The sequence below is a fragment of the Rhincodon typus genome, chromosome 1, assembly GCF_021869965.1.
Source record: "Rhincodon typus isolate 14 chromosome 1, sRhiTyp1.1, whole genome shotgun sequence".
Lineage (NCBI taxonomy): Eukaryota > Metazoa > Chordata > Chondrichthyes > Orectolobiformes > Rhincodontidae > Rhincodon > Rhincodon typus.
The window spans coordinates 169,035,210-169,049,988 of record NC_063332.1 but is presented as its reverse complement, the minus strand read 5'-3'; the positions used below and the strand labels follow the sequence as shown (position 1 = coordinate 169,049,988).

The following is a 14,779-nucleotide window of genomic DNA, read 5'->3' as shown; positions in this document are numbered from 1 at the left end:
CTCCTACCGACCAACCTCATCCCGCCCCCTTGACCTGTCCGTCCTCCCTGGACTGACCTATCCCCTTCCTAACTCCCTACCTACACTCACCTTTCCTGGCCCCATCCCCGCCTCTTCGACCTGTTTGTTTCCTCTCCACCTATCCTCTCCTCTATCCCTCTTCTATCCGCCTCCCACTCTCTCCCTATTTATTTCAAAACCCCCTTCCCCTCCCCCTTTTCTGATGAAGGGTCTAGGCCCGAAACGTCAGCCTCTCTGCTCCTATGATGCTGCTTGGCCTGCTGTGTTCATCCAGCCCTGCACCTTGTTGTCTCGGATTCGCCAGCATCTGCAGTTCCTACTATCTCTAGCACCTGAACATATCATTCTTTGTATTTATGTTCCACAGATCAGTTCTAGCTACAGATATGATCAATACTGAGCACACTATAATGAAACTATGTGTACCACTGTTGCTTTTCTCATTGAGAGAGTTACAGGTGACACAATTTATTACCACAATTATAATCTGACAAGGCTTCAGTAGTGAGGCTGCTGCAATATTGAGAAGTTATTCAGCATCTCTCTTGTGATGGATCAGTGTGCTGACATCTGGATTCAAAGGAAGTCCAGTTCTTTACAAACTTCACACAGTAACATTGTAATTCCAGCTTCTAATAACACTGTAGGTGTGATTTCAAGGCAGATATATGACAGTCAATCTATCTCATAGGGAGAACTGAGAGCAGATAAATGTTCTTTTACTCCCACCCATCCCCCATGAAAAAGATTTGCAAACAGAGCTGTCAGACAGACAAGAGGGGAAATGAAAGTGCAATTTGATAGATTTTTATCTTTGCTGCTTGGGTGGTAATCTGGTAGAACAGATTGCCTACTCTCTGCAGAATACATCCAATTGTCATTGCATTGATTGCATGCTTGATCAGAAGAAAGTCAATGTCACTTTAGCCTTTCCTGGACATTGTAGATGGTAAACAACTATTGGCACATTCAACCAATATCTTGCAATTGTGTGCAGTAGAAATGTCTTGTGTTTATTCTGTGCCTGTCAAAGCTTCAGGTTTCCATTTGCTAAGGCTCAGAACTCTGGAATTTCCTTCCAAACATCTCTTTGCTCCTTTCAGTCTCAATTTAATACTTGGATTTATGTTTTTAGTCACCAATCCCAGAGTCTGCTCAGTTGACTCAGTGTAAATTTTGACCTAATGATGCTGCTGTGGGTCCTTTGTTAAATGTGTTATATTGATGCAAGTTGTTGACATTACTGGAAATAAATGACTCTTTTCTACTCTTCCTTTCAATAAAGAAACTACACAATTTGTTTCTGAAGAAGAGTCCCAACCCAAAACGTCAGCTTTCCTGCTCCTCTGATGCTGCCTGGCCTGCTGTGTTCCTCCAGCTCCACACTGTGTTATCTCTGACCCCAGCATTGGCAGTTCTTACTATCTTTACACAATTTGTTTGTCATTATCTCATCCAGCCAGAGAAACAGAAATTGTGGTCTTCATAGAAACATAGAAACACGAGGAGGTCATTTAGCCTCTTGAGCCTGTTCCCCCATTCAATTAAATGATGGCTGATCTTTGACCTAATAGCTTGTACCCCCATTTGCCCCACATCCTTTAGATAACAAAATCTTTATAAGTCTCAGTTTTAAAATTAACAATTGATTTTGCCCGCACTCTGAGATGCCCAATCTTGCTGAAATTGTTTCTGCCAATCTACCAATTGCTGCCATTAAAGTCTTGCAAACTTCGGTTAAATCACCCCTTAACCTTGAAAATTGCAGTGAACACAACCCCAGTTTGTGCAATGCTTCCTCTTAATTTAACTGGAGGCATCCAGACATCATTGTGATGAAAATACACCGCACTCCCTCCATGGGCAATATGTCCTTCCTAATGTGGGGTGGCTAGAACAGTCCACAGTGATTCCAACTGTGATCTGCCCAGGGCTTTGCATAGAGAGAAGAATGACGTATACAAACTTTTATCTAGTCTCCTATGTAAATAAGGGCTGGTATTATATCAGTCTCAGTGCTTTGCATCTTGGACACATCGCCCCAAAACTGTTTCAACCAAAGATACTGATAATTGCATCTAATTTCCTTTTCCTGTGCTAACCTATTTTATGAATCCTTCTCCCCAAACTGCTGGTGAAATGGAACTTTTCCATGAGATCATTATTGCTCAGGCGAGTATATGTGTATTGCTTCTATTAAGGCATTTGTCACAGAGTGCACTTCAATACCATCAGTTTTCTGACAGCAAATACAATTTTTAGCTGTAAATTATCTTAAAGGGAACTGCCTGCTGTTTGACACTAATGCTGTTTGCACTGTAAATGAATGACTCTGCCTGAATGCAAGGATATTAAGGTTGATTTTTTGTGCTTGCAACCAATGGGAGTTTTCCTCAATTTGGAGATTTCATTATGTAAGCAGTACACACTTGAAGGAAGAATGTGTTGGATTTTGCAAGTTACTGCTGTTTTTTGAAACGCTTTCAGTTTCAGCTGTTTACTGACCAGTATAAGGAAACACAAATATTGCAAGACAGAATATTTCTGACATTACAATGTATCATCTTTTGGATGCGACATTAAACCACGCACCTGCCTGTCCTTTCAGGTGGATGTAAAAAAATCCCATGACACTATCTGAAGAGAAATAATCCTGCCTGTCCTGGCTACATTTTAGCCAACATCATTTAAAAAGATGGTCTCTGTTCTGTTTGTGGGAGCTTGCCTTGTACAAATTGGCTGCCACATTTTCTACATTACAGCGGTGATTATATTTCTAGAGTGCTTTAATGCTGTAAAGCATTTTAGTGATTCATCAGATTGTGAAAGGTACCATGTAAATGCTAGTCTGTCTTTAAAGTGTCATTCATTGTGACTTATTTGCAAAGAAAATTGTTTGAGTTCACCCATCATTATACATGTATTTTGGTAGTATTCTTTCAAGTCTAATTGAGCCTTGGAACATTGCTACCGCAAATAGCTTGCCTCTCGTTATTCCTGCTGTTACACTTCAGCTGGAAGTATACTGTAAGTACTGGCATAAGGCTGGTAACACTCCAGTTTCCCTTCTCTTTCCTCATTTTCAAATCCTTCCATGGTCTTATCCTCTTCATTCCAATAATCTCCTCCAATAATACAACTTCTCAAGTTTTTGGACACTTTCAGTTCTGACTTCCTGGGTTAGAAGGGAGGGTTGGTGGCCATGGCAGGAGGGGGAATGGGTGGTGAGGGAGGGGTCTAGTTTGGGATCTAATTACAGAACCACAGGTCCCTCCACTGCACCTTCAGTAGAAGCTGATTGCCTTGGGGAGAATACAGAATACATTTGCTGATTGTCTGACTGTGCTCCTGCTCTTCTTGACAAAGGTTGGGCTGCATGGATTTCCATTAAATTTTGTCTGTGCTTGTGGATGACGTAATGCAGTGGTTTGGTTATTGCCTTCTCCAGGAAACTCTCCCTCTATCAATCAAATGTATTAGAAAGATTTACAGACTGAAAAATCAACCTGCTTGGCCACATTACAAAATTACCTTCTTTGGCCAACAAGGCTAGTGACATTTTGAAAACCCATTCCAAAATGTTGTTGATGTTGCAGATCAGCTGAACATATCAAAGTTGAGATCGATAGAATTTTGTCATATGGAGATATTCACAAATCAGAACCAAAGCAGGTTGATAACTAAAGAATACTATTGGATGTTGGATGAGATAGAAATGTGTCTGCTTAGATTCCAAAGCCCTGGTCTTGATGCATATTGAGAATCTTGGTTTGCTAGGAGGATGAGTTTCAGCAAGTTTGATCTGGTTTTCTGTCAGAAGATAAGAAACATTGGTCCAGGAAAGAAACTTCCTCAAGCACTCCACCTTGTGGGATAGAGGGCATCGCTAATTGTGTCCAAAAAGGTATTCACAGACTGGGATACTCTGTTGAGGAAGGATAGTTGTTAATTATTATTTTATTTTGAGCCATTATGTTGGGCAAGATGCCTTTGGGAGGGGGTGAACATGTTCTTCCATGCCAGAAGGAACAGGAGTCAGTGAACTTCACCCAAAATGAAGAAAAATAAAGCATAGCTTTATGAACAGAAGGGTGCTTGTGGTACAGTGGTAGTGTTCAAGTCCTATCTTCTCCAGCCACAATATCTCTGCACAAGTTGATTTAAAAAATCCAGATTAACAGGATCTTGTGGCACAGTGGCAGTGTCTTTGCCTCAGGGTCAGATGGTCTGTGTCAAGTTCCGCCTACGTTCAACAGGTTGAAAGAAAATACTTAGGGCTGTCATGGCACTGTGGTAGTGTCCCTGCCTCTAGGTTTCAAGTCTCACCTGCTCCAGTGGCATGTCATAGCACATCTGAACAGGTTGATTAAAATATATAGACTTATTAGAGATCAATACAATGCATAGTTTCAAATAAAGTGCACCAGAATGGGAAGATTCAAGCATGATCCTAAATTGGTTCTTGAGGTGTCATCACCATCGTGTCAGCCAGGTGCAGAAATTAATTGACAGCCAGCTACATCTCTGGGCCTTGGTAGGTTTGAGATCCAAAGCTAAGCCTGCAATCAGAGGAGAATGGCAACCAGGCTTACTGCTGCCACAGACTGAATGTGGAATCAAAAGACTCACCTGCTTAATACAGTTTCACTTCAATGCAAGTTAAAAAAAAACCTATATGTTTCCTTCCACAAAGAATGATTAGTCAGGCCATTGTCAGACCTAAAAATATAATTGGAGTTTGTGGCAATGCAATATCTGGCTACTTTTAACTAATTATAACATATTTAGAAAGTAGAACAACAGTTTCATTTCAATACTACAAAGGAAGATATGCATATTTCAGGCTCTTGCTACCTAAAGAAGGTGATGCCAAATTCAGCAGTGAGCATCCAGCACATGGGAAAATTGAGCATGCAACTTCCTACCCCTAAATTGGTCTTTAACCCCATTTAATACATTTGAAAATAAATAACATTGAATTTCTACCCAATTCAATTTTAAAAATGGGAAGGAAACATACATTGGATCATTAAGATTTTAATATCACATTTTAATATCACCATGAAACTAACTACAGCTGGAATTAATTGGATGTCATTCAATTCTTCAAGTCTGTTTTGCCATTCAGCGAGATCTTGGCTAATTAACGTCTTATAACCATCTACCGGTATTGATGCCATAACCATTAATGCCCTTGGCTAAAAGAATCTCAGTTTTGACACTTTCAATAATCTGCAGCCACAACAGCACTTTGTGGACAGCACCAGTTTTCCAATACCCTTTGTGTGAAGACATGCTTCTTGACATCACCTCTGAATGGCCCATACCTAATTTTAAGATCCTAATATCCTGCCATATCACCGTTTTTCTGTAACTTAACTATTTTCTTTACATTACTGCTGTGATAAATATCCTGTGGCATTCATACTTTCTGTATATTTTTGTGTATTTTGACTAATACATTAACACAATAATCTGAATTTCAGTCACAGAATGATCTGTAACAAAAATTGGAATTGCTGCAGAATCTCAGCAGGTCTGACAGCATCTTTGGAGAGAAAGCTGAGTTAACATTTTGGGTCCAATGAATTATGAAGAATGGTTATTGGACTCAAATCTTTAATTCTGCTTTTGCCAGTATCCACCGATACTGCCTGACTTGCTGAGTTTCTCCAGAAACTTCAGATTTTGTTTCAGATCTTCAGCATCTTCAGATCTTTGTTTTATTTTATTACAAAATAATCTATATCTTTTGTCTCTAACTGAATAACTGCATAAGCACCAGTCATGACCGAAATGAAAGAATAACATTTAAAGTATATAGTAGTTACCTGGAAAGGTGTCCTTGTCAGCGAATCGTTGGCTTCTCCCAGTATTGGTTGTAATATTAGCTTTATTAACGATTCTTGGTCTCTTATATAACTGCTTAATTTGCTTCTGGATCTTTGTAAAGTTCCTGACAACATTAGAAATGGTCCTATCCATATAAACTGTCATATTAGTGAAATACATGCCTACAGTGGCCTCACTGATAGATTGCATGAAGTCTCTCAGATCCTCTTGAAGAGCTGTGATATTTGGCTTTACTACTGGCAGTGCAGCCTGCGAAATACTGGCATTGACCTGAGTTACCAATAGGGACAAATTCTGACAAAATCCCCAGGCTTTCTCAGTTACTTCTTCCATTTGGGAGAGCCTTTTGTTCAAGTTAATCCATTTGGACTGTAATCCTGTCACTTTGCGGCTCAGCACCTGATATTTAGGAGGTGCAGGCTGGAATTCGCCTTTCGTTATTTTGGGTGTTTTAATTTTTGTTGATGATTTGGACTTCCCCATTAGAGAGCTCAGTTGTGTTTCAAGTGCTAGAATTCGTGATTCATAGTCTTTAGTTTCTGGAGGGGAATGAAGGACAGCTTCCTCCAGATGGTGAATCATCTGTTGGTGAACTTCAGTTGTAGCCACAGTTTTATTCAACAACTGAGACATCATCATTAGATTTGGAAGTACACTCATCTCATTTTCCTTCATATCCTGAAGGCTACCTATCATTTCCAAAGCATATTGGTGTCTCACCAAGTCATCCAGCATTGCCATAAAGGATGCATTTAATTCCGTTAATTGTGGAACCACACTCAAAACATCACTCTGTTTTTCAACATTCTTGTGATACAATTCCAAAACATATTGCCGTAGTTCTGTGACATTATTTTCCAGGATGTAATAAGAATCTCTCATGGAATCAACAGCATTATTAATAATTATCATTGTATCATTCAAACTATCCTCAATTTCAAAACGGCATTCAGCTAGAAAGCTGGTGAGTGATTCATCTCCAGCTTGGTTTTGGTTTCCGAGCGGTGAATCGTCTCCTGCACCGTTGATAGATGCAACCAAGCTGTTCACCGTAAAACTGAGATTGTTTAAACGCTCAATAAGAACGGCGATTTCAGAACCATGGACAGCGACACCGCGGTCAGCAAAGGCGCGGCTTGCAGCACCATGGACAGGGTCACCATTGTCAACGGCCGCAGAACCATAGCCAGCGGTGCCTGTTTCATCCAGTGGCACGTGTCCTTCATTCACAGATTGAAGAATTTCCACATCATATGACAAAATGCTGATTCTCTCATTCATTGAGGCTAAGAAGTCCTCTAATAAGGTGAAAGTATCAGTGAATGTCTTATTTAAATTATGAAGTTTATTCTCCATTTGGTCCAACTGGTCTGTGTTACTCTTGCATTCTTCAACCATCTCTTGGCAAGTTCCATTCACCACTTCCTGCTGGCTACCAACTAAATATGTTAAATTGAAGAGTTGTAACCTGTGCACATTTACTTCAGCATACAGCTGGGATATCATGTGGCCCTGAATTTTGACTTTTTTGGTGATATTCAGCAAATTCTTTTGGAAGCTTTCCTCCATCTGATCTCCTTCCTCCTCTGAAATGGTGGCATCCGGGAATATGTGATTGGAATCCAGCCTCTCCTGAGTTTCTCTTACCTGGGAAAATGTATGGTTCATGTTTTCATAGAAAGCATCAATTCTATTGTTCTTTTTTTCCAATTCTGCTTGAAGAGATTTGAACTTTTCATTCAGTTCCTGAGATGTGCCATTACAAGCCACTGTTACATCAGTTCTAAGCATTTCCATATCCTTCCTGATCTCTTGGAGTTCAAGAACAGGTGTATAATTTTGCCTCAATGTTTTGGACTGGGAATTCTCAGATAGTGATAAAATGGTGCTGTTTAACTGATTGATTGCATCTTTGGTGCTTTGAAGTTCCTCAGTTAAACCTGAAATTGTTTTGTAAAGTTGAGTTACCATCTGCTGTGTGTTGTCTTGAAACAATCTAATTTGTTGTGTTACCAGGTCTTTTACCAGCTCCTGAATTCCTTTTGATTTTGTTGCTGAAACAAAGAAATTAAATGAGTTTAAAAAAGTGATTCTTCTCTGACAAATCATTGGGAGAACAATTAGTAACATTTTGACTGTGTCCATTTGCAAGCAAGAAAGGCCAATCCACTTCATTTAATTATGTTAATTGCCTCCCACCAACGTAAGTCATAATTTCAAATGGGAAAACCTCCTTTGTCGGTAAAGATGATGGTTCATTTTTCCCCCTGTATTTAATAATCCGCTGAATAAAACTGGATTTTCAGAAATTGTCCATTCAGATTTTACCATTACAGAGAAGCACACACATTGCCCCATTTTTAATTCAAGGAGAAATCTCAAGGATACAGCACCATTGTCATCACTCAACTGACCTGATCAGAGGGCTACCTTATGTATAACTCCTTGGTAGATTATTGATGTTAACCATTGTTAAATGGAAGCATGGTTACCTGTAAGTCAGAGGTTAATGGGATTGAGAAGAGCATTAGAGAATTAAGCACATAATCTTGATTGACACTTCAACACAGTGCTGAAGGTGTGCTACATTGTCGTAGGTGCTGTTTTTTGGGTGAAATGGTAAACTCAGAAGATGATACAGGAGGCCCATGGCACTATTTGAAGGGCATGGAAATTATCTTGGTTTCTGATGAATATTTATCCCTCAACTAACATCACTAAAATGGACTATCTAGATCATTGTATCATAGTTGCCATGTAATAAGTTACTACATTGGAGGAAAAGCCAGTCTTTGGAGAAATTAATGCTTTAACCTTCTGCTACCCTCATATTTATTTTTAACAATTGTGTGAATGTACATTGCTTTAAAGCTGAGTATTTAAAAATAACACACTTGCCAAACTCTTTCCATGGGAAAGTGGTTTATTAACTTCAAAACATGGAAAATAGAAATTATACCTTTGGAAATCTCATTTTCTCAATCATATTATTGCTATTCTTACATTTTGTAGGATTTGACTCAAAATTCAGATTTTTTTCTGCCACATCAGATGATCCTTGCATTACCCCCACCAAATCCTGAAGGAGTAACTTATACTTAGGGGATGCTAACAAAATCTCTATTTTTTCCAGTAATTCTCATTAAATAGTATTGTACCATCTGACTGGAGCTGAATAGGCACAACCTCAAAGTGTCATCATCTTGCCATCTGCTGTCACTTTTCAAAACTCTCCTAATTACTAATATTTGTTCTAATACTTGTTTAAAGCCTTTTTTATTATTGCTTTATAAAAAAAAAACTGTTTGTTTCTTTTATTCTCTGATAATGACCGTTGCATGTTACTCTCTCTACTTTTCTTTGTTTGTTCCTATTGTGAACCTATTTCCACAAATACGTTTCCATCTTATTTCCATCTTCCACAACTGCCTTGATAACTCTACTTTATCTGCTTCCCCCCACAGACCATGCTCATTGTGTGTTTATTCCAATATATCTCAGGTCACCTTGGATGGAATTGTGTTTCAAGAAGATGAAATAGATTTGATTTTGTGTTTTCCAATTTCATGCAGCACATTCACAAACCAGTTGGTTCTGAATAGTACATATTCGACAGAAAGGGAGAAATCTCTACAACACAGTGCTGCACACCTCTTAAATCAAATGAGATAAGCAGTTGCTTATCTTTGGAATCCACTAAACAATGAAAACATTAGACAACAATTTTCTGTTCCAAAGTCTTTTGATAGCCCAGCCCATTTAGAGCCCTGGGTGACAAAATTTTTCTGACTATGAAACGAGGCAATTTAGGCTCGGTGCTGTGGACTCTATTGTACTGGGAGCAGACTGAGACCGATACATAATTTAACAAAAGACCTTTGACCTTCTGCAGCTGCAAAGCTTAGTCAATTTCCATTGATTGCGTGGGGACTCAAGGAATCTGTGGGGACGGACAAAATACATTCGCAGTGTGGGCCAGCTGAGCTAAGTGCACCACATCTTAAAAGAATGAATGAGTTAACAGCACCATGTGAGGTTAATAAAACTGACAGCTGTGTACATCAATATTGCAGCCCACTGTAAAATTTACAACCATTTGTCTGCTGTCAGCGTAAGCATGTCAAAACAGGACACAGGCATCATTCTTGGATGAGGAAGACAAATCCGCCAGCTCATTTTGGAGAGTTTTGGGTTATTCTTGAAGCAGATGGGAGTGGCAGGGGTGAGGGGAAGTGGGCATGGTGGTAAATTTCCTCAATCATACCAACAGATTCATATCAGAACTGACAGTATTATCTCAAAAACAATAGAAAGAAAATCAGGATCTGGATGTGTCCAGTAGCCATTTTGTTTGTATTTCCTCCTTAGTTTGGAGTAGGATTTAGTTACTTTTTAGTAATTAATAATTTTAACTTGATTAAGCAAGTGAGGAACTAAATTATTCTTTGTCTAATTGTGGTTATTTGTAAAACATTCCCCGTAAAAGAAGAAAGCTGTGTTTCCCAGGTCAAAAGCATTGTCATGAATTTATGATTTAATGTTCAGTTTTAACTCTTAAGCTAATGTAAACTTTGAAAATGCTTTGAGGTAAAAAAAAACTTTTATTCAAAGACACAGCTATTCTTAAAAACAAATTGGTTTTGTGTTGAAACTTAATGTAACAGAATGTGTATATTCATTTTGTATATTTTTTAACTTTAATTTGTTTTAGGCATCACCAGTTATGTAGTTGCACATGGATCTTGTAATTAACAATATTTGTAGGTTTTGAAGAATACATATAAATTGGGACATGTGGGATGATAGTTACTCACTGGGAGGTGACACTGATACTCTAAACAGATGCATAATGTGTTATTGCTGCCATCCTTGTTTTGATAAAGATTTAAGGAAGTGATAAACTTGGAGAGACAAGCTATTCCAAAAGGAATGATCTTACAACGTAATTGGCATGTCAAAGAGTGAATGAGGATGTAGTAGGAAATGATGTCATTAAGATGACCATTACTTTTAAAGAAGCCATTCAGAAATTGGGCAGACACTAGCTAGCTAATCAAAGATTGACTGTCCATGCAATAATAAGCCAATCAGAGTTCCAACGTCTTTGATCATTTACAGGGGCAGTGGCTAGCAAGGGTTAATAAGTGATGATTCTTAGTGGTTAGATGCACAAGAGAGGAAAACCTGAAGACAGACGGAAGATTTCAGTGAACAGAAGGGGACCTGAGATGTATGCCCAATCAGACAGTATCACAATCTGGTGTCATTAAGTGGATCAACTCAAATCTACTGCTTTTATTGAGTTATATTTATTTTGTACTTGTTATGATAAAATTAGTACATTCTCTGAAACTTGTGAAAACATATTTGTACCTGGAATGAGTCTTGTAACTATCTAATCAAGACTGGGAAATTTTTAGATTGGATCTCAAACTCAGTTTATAATTATAATTGACTTGAGTATTACAATTTAAATGAACTACAAAATCTTACATTAGTGAGCGATAGGTGCTCCTTCACACTCCAGCTGGCTTCTGAAGAAGGGTACAGTGGGGGTAGAGGCAATTGCCAAGGCTGGGAGATTCTACTTTTTGTCATCAGTAGTGCAGCTATTTTCACACTGATGACCAGTGCACCAAGGAAATTAAGCAGAAATAGGCAGGACGGGTTGGGAATGAAATTCTTAAAAACAGTCCAAATATCTGCCATAGAGATGTGAGTGCATTTGATTTGGCTATTCAGGATAATGTGGCAAAGAAATATTTACTGGAATGAACCAAATAAGAAACCTATGTCCAGGGATAATGGAAGGTGGAAGCAGTTGCTTAACAATTCAAGTCAATGATATTCTTTGGGGCTCACCTTGTGATTGTTGGGAGTTTTTCTTCTGAACGTAATTGTGCTTGACTTAATTTTGTCACTGGATTTGATTCATTGGATGACTTACATTTAACATTTATTTGTGGATGGACATCCAAGTGATGGATGTGGGGAAGGGATTTGAAAGGATAAAGTAGTGGATGGCAACAGTTTCTCGAAGTTGGACTTGAGGACATAAATTACAACACATTTTGAGCTTTGCCATCTGAACAGCACATTCAAAAAGATCAAAGAAAGAGAAGACTTCCATTTATAGGACCATTTACAGGGCCTCTGGATGTCTAGAAGTACTTTGCAGCCAATGATGCACTTTTGAAGTTATTACTGTTATATTATAGCAAACACTGCAGACTATTAGTGCAAAGTAAGGTCCCACAGGCAAAAAAAGTGATTGTGCCTCATTTCTCTTGGGATGTTGAGTGAAGGATTCATACCGGCCAAGGTACAAGTGTCAACACCTCCACTAGAGACAGGTGATCTTTTCAGTCCAGCTGAATGCTATCAGACAAGATTCAATCATCTCACCTGAATGACAGCAACACCATGATGCAGCAGGTGCACTGGAATGTCCAGCCATGACTTTGTGTTAAAGTCATGGGCCTGGGGCTTGAACTGCTAAACCCGAGGTGGGAGTGCTACTAACTGAGCCACAGCTGATACTGGGAAGCGTAGCTGAAATTTTGAAAGAATCTGAAATCTATATTGTCTGAACTTGATGTCTGACTGTATGACCCCAATTAGCAGTATTGTAGACAATAGTAGAGGTGTGATCTATTCTGAGCATCAATGAACTTGATCTGAATTTTTTTGCTATTCATTCATGGGACATGGGCATCATTGGCAAGACCACCATTTATTTCCCATCTGTAATTGACCTTGAATGGAGTGGCTTGCTAGCCCATTTCAGAGGGCTGTTAAGAGTCAACTATATTGCTGCCCAGTTCCGTACTGTGCCCAATTTAAAAGGTTGCAGGCCAGAAGCATTTGCCATACCTTTCGAGGTTGACTGCAGATCTTTCCCTTGATCTTCATTTAGCTTTCCCTCCAGAGAGTACAGCACACTTCGTACATCATTCATGTTGGCAGACATGTTTTCCACTTTCTTTCGCAGTAAGCTCAGCTTAATTTCCTGATTATACAGCTTGTCATTGAATTTTGCTGTTAATGCTTTAACACATCAAAATGAGCCATATCCATTACATTCTAAGACTACACACACATTTTGAGGACAATATCTAATTATACAGAAACAGCAGGAGGAGGATTACTCCCTCTGTGAGGCACTATGTTTATTGTAACAAAAATATATAAACTTTTTCCTGATCAAGAGCTCTTCCTCAGCTTTCTGCCTTCCATGCAAATAAAACTGCTACACCTGCAATGTGGAATTTACGTTTCGAACATAGCCTTTAATAAAGCACAGATATCTTCCCTAATGTTACTAATGCACTTGATTTAAATGTCAAGGTACTGTAAGGTGAAGTATTCCCTCAGGTTCCATGAATAAGGGGCTGACTGTCAATCACAATAACATTGGAAGGTTCTCAAGAGTTGGAAGCAGCTGGTTAACTTTTTAATTCAGTAACATTCTCCTAGGACCCTGTTGTGATGAATTGAAGGAGCATCTGTTATCAGGTGATTTAATTATTTTTATTGATTTTTTTTAAAGCCACTTACCAAAATATATTATCTATACAGCCCCCCAACTCAAATATTTCAACACAGGAATGGAATGCAGTGAGGAGAAGACCTCCCTCCCTGAGATATGCAAAGCATCCACAGAGGGTAAAAAGGAATGGCGTATTTGAGAATTTCTAAAGTGGGATGCAATGAGAAAATAATATTTATTTACTGAGCTGTGTTCAATTTTGGATTTTCAACATTGGATTTTGCAGAGTGACAGACAGCTTGAAACTCAAAACTATAATTCCGTCAAGACAAAACAAAATGTGGGGTCTGTTTTTGTGGATTATGTATATGTACAGCACCATGGAATGTGTTTCTAGAAGGAAAGAGCTTCCCTCTGTCTTCCTGGTCAACTTCTTTAACTACCTAAACACCCCAATTAAATTGCCCCTGACTACCTTATCAACATACAGCATGTGTGGTTGTACAAACCCAGGCTCTGGAACTGAATCAATGTAACAAGCAAGGTGCAGGGCTGGATGAACACAGCAGGCCAAGCAGCATCATAGGAGCAGAGAGGCTGACGTTTCGGACCTAGACCCTTCATCAGAAAAGGGGGAGGGGAAGGGGGTTTTGAAATAAATAGGGAGAGAGTGGGAGGCGGATAGAAGAGGGATAGAGGAGAGGATAGGTGGAGAGGAAACAAACAGGTCGAAGAGGCGGGGATGGAGCCGGGAAAGGTGAGTGTAGGTAGGGAGTTAGGAAGGGGATAGGTCAGTCCAGGGAGGACGGACAGGTCAAGGGGGCGGGATGAGGTTGGTCGGTAGGAGATGGAGGTGCGGCTTGAGGTGGGAGGAGGAGATAGGTGGGAGGAAGAACAGGTTAGGGAGGCAGGGACGAGCTGGACTGGTTTTGGGATGCGGTGGGGGGAGGGGAGATTTTGAAACTTGTGAAATCCATATCGGGCAACCACCTAGAAACCGATATTCATTTCAAGCCCACCGACTCCCACAGCTACCTAGAATACTCCTCCTCCCACCCACCTTCCTGCAAAAATGCTATCCCCTATTCCCAATTCCTTCGCCTCCGCCGCATCTGCTCCCAGGATGAGGCATTCCACTCCCGTACATCTCAGCTGTCCTCGTTTTTCAAGGACCGTAACTTCCCCTCCTCGGTGGTCGAGAACGCCCTCAACCGTGTCTCCCACATCTCCCGCACCTCATCCCTCACACCCCGTCCACGCAATAAAAACCAATAAAGAATCCCCCTTGTCCTCACGTACCACCCCACCAACCTCCGGATCCAACGCATCATCCTCCGACACTTCCGCCATCTGCAATCCGACCCCACCACCAAAGACATCTTTCCCTCCCCACCCTTATCTGCTTTCCGGAGGGAC

General features: G+C 39.8%; 1 protein-coding gene across 2 annotated transcripts in view; it reads right to left on the bottom strand.

The window, feature by feature from the left end:
- LOC109927266 (multimerin-1) overlaps nucleotides 1-14,779 on the bottom strand; it is a 54,380-nt gene that overhangs the window by 8,447 nt on the left and 31,154 nt on the right. For both annotated transcript variants that reach the window (XM_020527239.2, XM_048602563.1), the window contains 2 exons: nucleotides 12,748-12,921; nucleotides 5,853-7,928 (listed from right to left, as the gene is read on the bottom strand). In XM_020527239.2, coding sequence (XP_020382828.2) covers nucleotides 5,853-7,928; nucleotides 12,748-12,921 — 2,250 coding nt within the window. The remainder of the gene's footprint in view (nucleotides 1-5,852; nucleotides 7,929-12,747; nucleotides 12,922-14,779) is intronic.